Source organism: Oreochromis aureus, linkage group 3, assembly GCF_013358895.1.
Source record: "Oreochromis aureus strain Israel breed Guangdong linkage group 3, ZZ_aureus, whole genome shotgun sequence".
Lineage (NCBI taxonomy): Eukaryota > Metazoa > Chordata > Actinopteri > Cichliformes > Cichlidae > Oreochromis > Oreochromis aureus.
Window position 1 is genome coordinate 7,599,817 of NC_052944.1, and position 12,146 is coordinate 7,611,962.

The window sequence follows — 12,146 nt, forward strand, 5'->3', positions numbered from 1 at the left end:
TACAAACAGACTCTCTCTCTCTCTCTCTCTCTCACACACACACACACACACACACACATACACAAAAATATATAGCACTGTGTCCAAAGAGATACCATGTACTGCAGTAAAATGAAGTGAGCTAATGCAGGCTCACATCTTAAAAAGTTCCATGTTATTGTTGGTACAGTCAGTGTTTAAGAACAGCACTTTCATTTAGTAGACTTCCTACAGGAAAGCTCCTTTCCTAGACAAAATGTTATGTTAAAATCCAAAGACTTGTGTGTCCTGCTTGAAAAAGTACAGATATCTAACACTGACACCTGTATACAGAGGGCCTGTCTTGTAGATAAGGTAAGAAGAAGTCTCTTCTCAGAGTAAATGTTTAGTAAGAAAGGAAAGCGGTAAGAGAGAAAGGAGGATTGGTATAAAAGAAAGGGAGACAGCTCGTCTGACAACTTGTGAGGTCAGGAGAGGGACAATCTATACGTAAACTTAAGCACTTGTTTTTAAAAGGAGTCACTTCACCCCAAAACATAGAGAGCACCTGAGAGAAATGGGGGTGAAGTGGTTTTGACATGTTAATCACTTGGAGATACTATTTAACCCTTGAAATTCAGTCAATCGTTGTAAGGTTATAAGGCCATTTCCAAATCTGAAGTCCATCATTTTGCACTGTGAAAGATTATTCACAGATAGTTGCCAGTCTTTCAAGGCATCAACATCCAAGCAAAGTCACCCCAAAGTCAGTTGATGCAATGCTCAGAGAAACTGCAAAGAACCCCCAAAAGCTGCACCTCAGACTTTACAGACCTCAGTTAAAATGTTACAATTTGTGACAGTAGAATTAGAAAAAGACTGAACATTAATGGCTTGTTTGTAAGGGTTGCAAGGAGAAACCCTCTGCTTTTCAACCTTCAACCTGACTGTGGTCTCACTGTGGTGAGACCCAAATGACCGCAAACTTCAATGAACTGAAGCAATGTTATAGAGAAGATTTGGCCAAAATCCCTCCACACTGATGTGAAAGTTATACAGAGAATTATTACTTCAAGTTAGTTCAGATTACTGCTGCTAAAAATAGTTCTACAAGCCAGTGAATTTTAGGTTAGCTTTTCACTGCTTTTGTAGCAGAAATCCAGAACCTGGTAAGGAAAAGATTATATTTTTATTATGTTCTGGTATGCAAAGCCTTTAAGTTCCAAGAGGACATAGTGTATGAGGCCTCAAACAGCATGAGGGTTTGGGACCTATTGGGTAATCTCTCCCTCTGTGCAAAGTAATTTTATTATACTCCTCATAGTAAAATCCAAGATAGACATAGCTTTACACTATTTTCCATACAATGGTTATTCTGGAATCGTTATGACAGCTGCTTTCTTTGTCTGGATAACATTCAGAACAAGCAATCATCTTAATTGGGCTAACTGGGTTACAATAAATACCAGACAAAGTTAAGCACCAGTGCTTTGTAACCTAATACAAACCATTTCAACATTCCGAAGGCAATTAAATCAGGCCTAAACACAAACATTAAACAGTGAACCGACTGTGCAGTTGATGCTTTACAAAACCGATATGTAAAAAAACTCAACAGTCAGTACAGCTATCCACTAGCCAGATGGAATGAAATATAAAATTGATCTGTTGATGTTGGGACTGGCAATGAGATTGGAATTGCACTGCTTAGCCAAGTGCAGTGATGTAGGTAAGTGAAGATAAATTAATGCTGAATTCTATTTCCTGAAAAATATCTCTAATGAGAAATATAAGACATTGTACATGCTTGGATCTTTCCTGAAAAATAAACCCAACCCAACTGTCCACCCAACATAGTCACATTAGTTTATCAGTGGGTATTACTGTGCTGTAAAGCTGACATTTCTAACAATAACATACATTTCACGAACAGTGTTTATACTAACCTGACAGTAAGAACACCAGACCAGTCAAAATAATTTGTTGGATCGCTCATATTTGTGGGTTGTAAACATATTGAAGTGTTAGTCACATTATCTTTAAGAATAACTTGTTGTCAAATTAAAGAATATAAACTCCAAGTATGTGTGACTGATACATTTTAATAGGCAAATATACACACCACGTCTAAAGTAAGCACCACAAAGGCTCTAAAGAGGTTTTTAATTAGAGAGCCATTCAAGGTATACCAAATCATACTGACAGCATGACATTTCTGGTGCTCCGTCATCCACTTCACTATATATAATAGTATATACATATCACAGATATCAACATGATAATATATTCTGACATTATGGTGACAGGTCATAAGAAGAGCACATGAGAGTATCCATCATGTTGTGGCTGTTTAAAGGTTGCATTGGTACTGCCTTGACTTGAGTGTTTTACAGCATTTATGGTTTCAGCTTTATCTAGATTTAGCCATGCACATAATGTTTATGCATTAGTACATACTGTTAAAGAGCTGTTTTATTACTAAATATGGGGTTCTTTTTACACATAAATAAAAAAATATTACAATTAATTAAAAATTAAATAAAATAACTAGATATTGTAATAGTTAGAATGTTGTGCCTATGTGATTTATATTATTTTATATTATTTTTTTAGCCTGTAGCTGCTAATATGTATTTTTATAGAATTAACATATCATAGATTACTACCAGATATATTTAATGATGGAAAAGCTATTCTGATGAGCCTTACGTTTGCTGGACAACACTAAGCCCCAAAAGATCCCTTTTTCAACAACAGAATTAGATCTTTTTATTTTCTCCTCTCTAAATCACCCTGAATCACAGCTTTCCTACCAAAGAATTCCTCCTCATGGTCCTTGTGGTAACGTCTCTTTCTGTCATCATTTTTGTTGCTGTCTACTGACTCACTGCATCAACCTACAGTGACACTAGGGAAAACAGTGGTTGGAACATGTGCAGCATGACCAAAATTATTGCAACCACGTGCAATGAACTTGCTTCCTTATTTCAAAGGAAACAAAGGTTTGCTTTGAAGACAGAGAACCAGGTCTCTCAGCACTTCCAGTCAGTTGCTGTCTTCATAGCAACTTTGATGGATCAAGATGGTAGCAAGGAGGAGTCAGTCTGGAATCAATTTCTGATTCAGTACTGTCAAGTAAGCAATTATATGGTGATGAACTGTGATTGCAAATCTGATGCTGTCTTCCGGAGGAAGAAATTAGTGGCACAGTCTACAGTCTGGACATGGACATTTTATTGCACTCAAAGATAAGAGTGCAATGATAAAGTAGAAAACTGTATCCAGGCAGAAACACCTGCATTATGCTGCTAACACAACCTCGGCTCTTTGCAAGCACCTGCACACACCTCATGCTAACGCTAAGCTAGCAAAGAACCCAGAGTGATAAAGCTGAGTGAATGCCAACCACAACCCAGCAGCCAGACCTGGAGTTTCAACAGGTAACAAAAAATAGTCATTAGCAGTCAGGCTGAAGCCTCCATTTCTACCTGTTTTTGTTTGTAACGTGGAATCATTTTGTCGATCACTTTAAGTCTCTTTGTGCTGGTTTTTATTTTTGACCTCCTATGAGCAAGCACTTTGGCGACAGTGGAAAAACTCCCTTTTAACAGGAAGAACCCTCCAGCAGAACCAGGCTCAGGGAGGGGCGGTCATCTGCTGCGACTGGTTGGAGTAAGAGAAGGAAGACAGGAAAAAAGACATGCTGTGTAAGAGAGCCAGAGATGAGTAAGAACTATAATTGTGCTTTATGTTTTATTACTGCTGTCAATCAAGCTGCTGCTAAGCTGCCATCTCTGTTTCCAGACTTGCCAATTAGTTGTTTTTGTAAATAAATCTCTTTTTGGGGCGATCGTGGCTCAAGAGTTGGGTGTTCGCCTTGTAATCGGAAGGTTGCCGGTTCGAGCCCCGGCTTGGACAGTCTCGGTCGTTGTGTCCTTGGGCAAGACACTTCACCCGTTGCCTACTGGTGGTGGTCAGAGGGCCCGGTGGCGCCAGTGTCTGGCAACCTCGCCTCTGTCAGTGCTCCCCAGGGCAGCTGTGGCTACAATGTAGCTTGCCATCACCAGTGTGTGAATGGGTGGATGACTGGTTGTGTGAAGCGCTTTGGGGTCCTTAGGGACTAGTAAAGCAAATACAAATACAGGCCATTTACCATTTTGGGAATGGTCATTCTTACCTGTGTGTTTATATATGTACAAAACTGAAAACAGTACTACCTACACTCTCAAAATAAAGAACTGAATTAGGAGAAAACACTTTTAAATACGCTACCTCTTTTTCCTAGAATAACAAACAAAAGGATCTGAAATTTTCAAACGCAACAGTTCTCTTGGTCAGTGTGACTTCTTTTAATGTTGCTCTTGTAATGATCTGACTTCCAGTCTTGTAAAAACAGAGCACTGAAAACCTGTATGATTAACCAGGACCAATGGATGTCACTGGCCACCAGACCCTAATCTTTGGACCTTTGTGTGAATCTGCTGATAGTAAAACAAAAATTTCAGAATTTGTGTGCACCCACACATTCTGATTTGAGGTCCTTGTACCTTTTGAGATGCAGAAATTCTGGAACCATGTGTACCACTCTCTGTTTGTCACAGTTAATTTGCAGTGATTCCTCTCTGTGCTTGCTTTCCGTGTCTGTGAGTATAAAGTCAACATTAGTGTCAGTGTTTTTTGAGCACTAAATGCCTCGAAGGAGGACAAGCCAAAACAAATGTTATTGCCCAATGAGGACTCTCACACTATGATGTCAGTGTAAGGTGACAGCATAGTGTGTACACAGTCTGTACACAGTACAGACTGCTTTTAAGTTCAGCTGTTTATTAAATACACAGTAGTATGATTGTTCCCGGGCTAGTCAAGCGATTTACTGCAAGATATAGAAAAGCTAAGAAACAATTCAAAATCTGGTAAAATACATCTAATCAACCAAATTAAGCCAAAATAATCTAATCTAATCCAGAACAACAGACAGCTATTCCAACTCCAACTAAATCCACAGTATTGAAGTTCTTCTGTCCTCCTGGGCAGCCCAGTTGGGCTCTGAGTTTTGGTGTGTGTGGTGATTTTTGCTCGTCCTTGCTCTCTCTCTGTCTCGCACTCCGTCACTCTCTCTTTGGTTCTTTAATTGTCTCCGGAGGTTCTGCCTTGCTGTGTCCTGTCTCCACCTTTATTGAACACACCTGGCAGCAGGCCTCTGGTCTCAGGTCACTCGCCTTTCTCCAAGCATTTTTAAGGCTGTGGAAATTCTCCAGTTGATGCCAGTTTGTCGCGTTATCACCTGCAATGTATTGACAGGCCACCATTTGACCATCATGAATATTCCTCATTTACCTGTTTAACATCTACCAAAGCCCTGTTTCAGTGGGAGCTGACAGCCCGATGTATGTTTAACTTCCCGAAGGAGAAGTTCTCCTTCGCCCTGGTCCTCATAGAACCCAACATCCAGGACAAGTTCATCGTGGCAGGGGAACCTCAAAATCAGGTGTAGGAGCTGTTCTTTCTCAACATCATCATAACAAAATACATCCCTGGACCTGCTTTTCCTTTTGTTTGACTTCCAAGATTGTGAGCTGTTGACTGTAGTAAGTTGGCATTAGAGGAGTCAAGGCACTGGCTTGAGGGTACAGAACAACTATTCAATCTCTGGACCAATCACAAGAACCTAGCATACATCCAAGCAGTCAAGCGTCTCAATTCTTGTGAGGCCAGGTGGACATTGCTCTTTACCCATTTAAATTTCAAAATAAATAACCACCAATGTTCACAAAATGTAAAGCCAGATGCTCAATATTCCCCCAAGGACGGATCTTCCAAGCCAGAAACTATCCTTCCACCAACATCTTTGGTGGGAACTCTTACTTAGGAAATTGATTCCAAATAAATATTCCTGTGACTAAAGCTTTTGTGACTTCTTGTATAGACTTTCTCACTGTGGCTGCCCAGTCACTGAAACCCCTGTAGTTTAATACTGTGTGTTTTGCTCAGCTGCCAGCCTGCCTGCTTCCTCATGCTCATTGCCCCAACTTTTCTTGTGTTATCTTTGGATTATCTTCCAGCCCTAGGGTCTCATTCTCTGCTGCGCATTGGCAGGGACGATGGTGGCAATGTGATTACCACATATATACTGATATATACTGATATAACTATTAAAACCTTTAATTCTACATTAAAAATACAGACATAAAGATGAATGTCATGCATTAAAGGCGATTTTCTACTAATCAGAACCCTATGTGCCATCTTAGTTAAGTAGCATAGTCATGTAATATTAACTCTGTTTTAAAAAAAATAACTATTACTCATAAAAGCATAGCTACAAATTAACGAGTTACACTGATGTAGTGATTTTTGATATTACAGTATAGGTCACCGCTTGCATACGTACTGTGACATCAATGCACCTCGATAGAGTTGCACTCGAGGTGCATTCAGCTTGCTCCCCACTTCCTAAAAATAGGTATCATTGCTCAGGAAAACAAATTACCACTTGACTACTGGACAGAAATAAAAGAAGTTGAAAAAAGAAACAAACTAACAAAAAAACTATCAAAACTTCTTATCTTCTGTTACATCCTGTGAGGCTGTGGGAGTGTGTGGGTGGGGTGTTTGCCCGCTCTCTCCGCCTCCTCCTCTCTTGCCACTCCTACCCCCTCTGTCTCTCTCATGCTCCTCTCTCCCCAGGACACAGCTGCTCTTGATTAGCCTCGTTTGCCACCTGAATCAGCAATCACCTTTGAGGTTATATAAGCTGGGGATAAGCTGTGAGCAAGTGTGGTTTTTCCCCTCTGTGGCTCTACGCATTTTTCTGCTAGGTTTTGGACAGACAGCCTCCTTTGACTAGTGAGTAAACGGGCTTGTGGGCCCTGGAAGTGTCTCCCCGTGGTGAGAAGTGCCTCCCTTATTTGTTTGATAGCTTTCTCTTTTGTTGCTGCGAGTGTTTCCTTTGTTTCGTTGGCATTATTGGTAAAATGGCGTTGCCGGCTCTTTAAGTTAACGTCATTTGTAATAAAACTATATTATTTGTAATAAAACTATATTATTATAGAACAACTCTGTCTGTTTTCCTTTTCATTCTGTTTCCAGACCCATTTGTTACTGGTCCCCTCACTCGCATGCCTAGACCCCTTCGGGGGGGACATAACATCTTCTCCAATGTTTGCACCACTATTATTAAAAAATGAATTTTAAAAAATTATTCCACTGCCTATTTTTTCTTGCTTAAGAGTATTTTACATGTTTTGCCTTACTAAAAACTGAATGGTCTTGTTCAAGACAGAGGAATAGGAAAACTAACAAACCACTGTTTAGTGCAGTGTTTCATTCAGCAGTGGAATCTTACCCTGGAGCACCTGGTTTGTAAAAGTTTCTTCCATCTCCCAAAATATCTCTTGTTCAAAGGTTGATCTAACACATTCCCCACTGTACTAATGTTAACATAAAGCACCTTACATAAGGCCTATATAAGCTACCTGAAGTGTCTGTCAGTAGTGTTAGCTTTGAAAATTTCTGACCATACAAGGAGCTCCATGATAGTTAAAAAAAAGGTGATAAAAATAGCATGTAGGGTGTAACATGATGCTTTGGAAGCAATATCACACCTCTAATCTTCTCAATGAATTACTGCTCTTGGATAGGTCAAGCAAAAGGGCAGAGGTCCTGTTCAAATAGACACATGAAAACATACATAAACAAGAAGCACTCAGTGAGTGCAAACCTCCACCAAGGCTGCTCACAGAAGCTTTTACTTTTAACAAAATAGTATTGTATTCTGTATGTAATGATTTTGTTTTCTTTCTTTATATGTATCTTTAAAAGTTTGTAGTGCAGTAAAAAAGCACATTTTGGGGTCAACTTCAAAGAAAGGCAGATGTCAGATATTTGGTCAAAGGTGAAATGATACTTATAATGTGATATTTAAAGTCCCCATATATCTGTATCATTTCTTAAATGTTGCCAATACAAACAAAGGCATTTTAAGCACAGTTCTAAATATAATATATTTTATGAATAAGTTTTACCTTATTTGACCTTGAAGGAGGGGTCAGAGGCCAAATGTGACATGATATTTGAAATCTTTAATTATTTATTTATATCTTTACGGTACTTCCTATATGTTGACAATACACACCACAGTTGTAAGAATCACAGTTTGTAAGTTATAGGGCTCTTTGTTAATTTTTGACCAATAAAAGATTTAGTTGACCTTAAAGACCTTCGTGGATGCAAGGCAAATTTTAATGAATTGTTATAATGAACACACTGTAGAACCACTGTTTTACCCGACTCATCCAAAACTTTTAGAGCAATTCTGTTTACAGACAGAACAATAATTTGCATGCACACATTACTCAAAACATGTTGGTGGAGGTAACAACAAAATAACCACAAGGATGGCCACAAAGATAATGACTAGAGCCTAAAAGTACATATAAAATAAATATTAAAAGTGCTAAACAAGACTAGACTAAACATTTTACTACCAAGAACGAGCATTTTCTTTGAGGTTCACAGTGAAAATTTGTGACATGGATAGATACAGCATGTTAAGGTTGCTAACTTTAACCCTTTTTTTATTTGTGTAAACCAGCCAAGTAAATACTCAAAAAGTAAATATGCAATGGTGTGCTTAAAGGTGTGCCAATAATCCCCTTAGAAACAGTCTCAAAGCTTGACTTAGCAACCCTTCAGCTAATCAAGCATTCGTGACACCAGGTGTAGAGCAGGGCGATATGACCAAAAATATTTATCACGATATACATTTGAAAATTTGCGATAACGATATAACTGACGATATAATTGACACTAGACAAAATACTTTACAACTCCACAACTTTATTAGTGCAAAAAACCCCATCAATGTATTTTCACTTAAACAAGCAGCTGTTTTTTATGTGCATTAAAGTTATATAAAAATGTAACAGTGCAAATTCCTTGCCGACAGTTTAACCAAAAGGCATTTCCAGTGGAAATTGGCCAACATATCCTCAGCATAACCATGTATAATATCCACAAAACTTAAAAAGAGGTTATACACACACAATACGGTAATATTATGTTGAAGCACAGTACGTATCACTCCGCGAGGCTCCTGCCTACGATAGCCGTAATGCTCCGACAATCCATCAAGCAGTGCGGGTTCGTAGCTTAGCAAAGTCGTACTAAAACATTTGACAGATTTTCGAGCGCCGTGTACCACATAAAATCGTTTCGAGGTCAGTAAACACAACCAGAATTCATACATAAGGCACACGGGATTATAAGGGGCACTGTCGATTTTCAGAAAAATCAAAGGATTGATTTTAAGTGTGCCGTATTTTCCAAACAACACGGTGATAACGACGGCCCGCTAGCATGCTCTACCAAATATAGTGCTTTGTTGTGTATCTGACGGACGAAAGCTAAACCAATTCCACACCACTGAAGTTGCAGCATTTTTACAAACCAATTCTGGTTCATCCGTTTCATTTAACGATCCACTTTCGCTCTTCTCATTCTGCATTGCCGCCATGTGCGTATGTAAACATAGGCACTGCGCATGCGCGTTTTACCCATATTCTATCGCGATACTTCATTTTCCTATCATTGCCCAAAATCACACCGGTATTACCGTGAACGGTATGATATAGCCCAGCCCTAACCAGGTGGATATCTTTTGTCGAAGAAAAGATAAGGGAATAAGGTGAAAAAAAAAACAATCACCACACTACAAAGTAGTGCACAGACAAAATCCTGAAGAAAGGCACCAATCTGTCTGAAGATTACACAAAAAATGTAAAGTAACTAATAATACCAGGTCATGGAAGGTAATAAGAAATATTTTTAACACCAGAATGATCACAAGAAGCCAAAAAAAGACAATGGAGAATGCAATGCAACAGATTTCCATTTGAAAGCTTGAAACTGTGAGTCTTTAAAACAAAGAAACCAAAATGGCCATTTTGAAATCTAACTATTTTGCAATAGCTATTTAGTACCAGATATATATATATATATATATATATATATTATATAAAAAGATATAAAAAAAATATAAAATATGATTTCTCCTTAAAATCTAATCTCACATGCTGCTTGCTGGAATTAACAATTAAAATAGAATCACACTTTGCTGTTGTAAATCCTTGTTTTATAACCTTAACTTGTTATGTCATCTACAGTTAGAGACAAAGCAGAACTAAAAATGTCCCATTATTTTAAGGAATATAGCAAACAACAAGGCTAAGTTTACAATGTTTTTGTATTTGATAGTAAAGCTTATTATTTATTTAATATCTCACTATTCACTAACTGTATTGTTCCTCCAAATCGCTTCACTTCACTTTCCTGTTTGATACATTTGTCATTTTTTAATTTTGACTTTATTCTCTGGAGGCTGTGTACTGTAGTTTAATGTTTGCACAAAGTGTCACTAAGAAATGTTCACTTTGTCTTTCTTTGTGCCACTGAATTATTCATTAAACTTTTCCTGCCTTATCAGATTGTATTTTCTCTCTGACAGTTAATATGGGACATGTACTAAATTGTTTTCTAATTACCATGAAACACACTTTTTATTGCAAGTTTATATCATAAGAAGGCATTCTGCAGTACATCAACATGCAAATGTTAGTATTTGGCTCTAGGATGACAATAATGCAGCATCAGTGTATGTCTATTATAACTACACATAAAACCAGAAGGCGAGAGCTAAAAAAAAAAAAGAAAAAATGAGAAAGCACCAAGTTTTACATGTTGATAAATCTATCATTAGACACTATGCCACTTTATGTGGGAGTTGACAGCTTTTTGCTATCTCTTCTTTTTTGAAATCTCTGTGATCTCGTAACTGACACCAGAAAGATTCAAATCATTCAAACCAATAGCTCAAGTTCTAAAGTCTAACTACAATAGGATTTTTAAAACCAATTAAAAAATCCAATATTCCAATAGATCATCAGACATTTCTTCTTTGTCAGACACGCACAACCAATATATTTGCCAGAATCTATCACACACAAAATGTCCAGTTATAATAAAGAATGTAACCAACTAAACTAGTTTACACATATTATATATGACCTGTCTACAAGATATTCATCATGTCTTGTAATGAAACACATGAACTCATTGAGGTGCTGCTTTTTTGTAACCTCACTTTAAATGACATCAAATCAAAATCTTCCTGCCCTGGGCTCTTAATGCACTGCATTTAAACAACCATTATCGTACAAATCAAACATCCATTTAGCCAGTCAATCATATCACCTCAGTTTGCATTCTTTGAAAATAGATTTTGCACACCAGGTAGGCTACAGAAACATTAGCATGTTGCGAGGATGTGTGTTAGTGTGTGTGTGCTGACCATTGAGTCTTCGTCAGCGATGAAGACGGTACAAGCCTGGGCCTGCATGAAGGACAGGATGGTTCCTGCAATCTTTCTCAGTAAAACCTCCAGACACTGCTGCTCCTCAAAGATCAGACTGGCCAGGTCCAGCAACACCTACAAACACATACACACACATAAACATCATTCATGGATATGAGCATGACTGTATGTGCACGCTAACCTTCGGAAAAACACATTCACACCCACCTGATTGCGTCTGTTTTCCAGCTGCGACGTCTCGTACAGCTGTGCGTTGTGTAGTACAATGCCTGAAAACGCCAAATAAGCTGAGAAGTCCTGTTGGAGAGAAACAGAGCAACATCTGAGTACCAGAAAGAGAGGAAAAATAAAGGGGAAAATGTACGCAAAAAGATTAATTAGCGAATTAGAGAGCAAAGAGAGGATGATATGAGCAAGGCCTTATGGAGAAAAACAGGATTTTATTAAAGGATGGCTTCATAAAATCTGATCAGCAGCTATATTTTAACAGATATAAGTCATATTATCCAATTCAAGTACAAAGTAACACACTTTGATGATGTCTTGCTGAAAATTCAAAGGTTTTTAAATTTCTAAAAAGTGTTATTTTAGGTGGAACTATGATGTAACCTTTTCATCCTGCTCAGTGAAGGCTCCACCGTCCCCGCATTTCTTGTTTATAGCCTGAGCCACTCCAACTACCTGCAATAAATAAAATGAAAATGTTAAGTGAAAACCAGAGAATCTTACCAAAATAACATATTAAACTAGTATTGCAATAAGAAGGGAAACACCATCAGTCTGAATGCACACTGAGGTGAGCATACTTCTTTCATAT

General features: G+C 38.1%; 1 protein-coding gene across 4 annotated transcripts in view; it reads right to left on the reverse strand.

The window, feature by feature from the left end:
- pde5ab (phosphodiesterase 5A, cGMP-specific, b) overlaps positions 1–12,146 on the reverse strand; it is a 111,031-nt gene that overhangs the window by 45,672 nt on the left and 53,213 nt on the right. For all 4 annotated transcript variants that reach the window (XM_039609283.1, XM_039609282.1, XM_031728238.2 and 1 more), the window contains exons 5-7: positions 11,939–12,010; positions 11,537–11,626; positions 11,306–11,443 (exon numbers count right to left, since the gene is read on the reverse strand). In XM_039609283.1, coding sequence (XP_039465217.1) covers positions 11,306–11,443; positions 11,537–11,626; positions 11,939–12,010 — 300 coding nt within the window. The remainder of the gene's footprint in view (positions 1–11,305; positions 11,444–11,536; positions 11,627–11,938; positions 12,011–12,146) is intronic.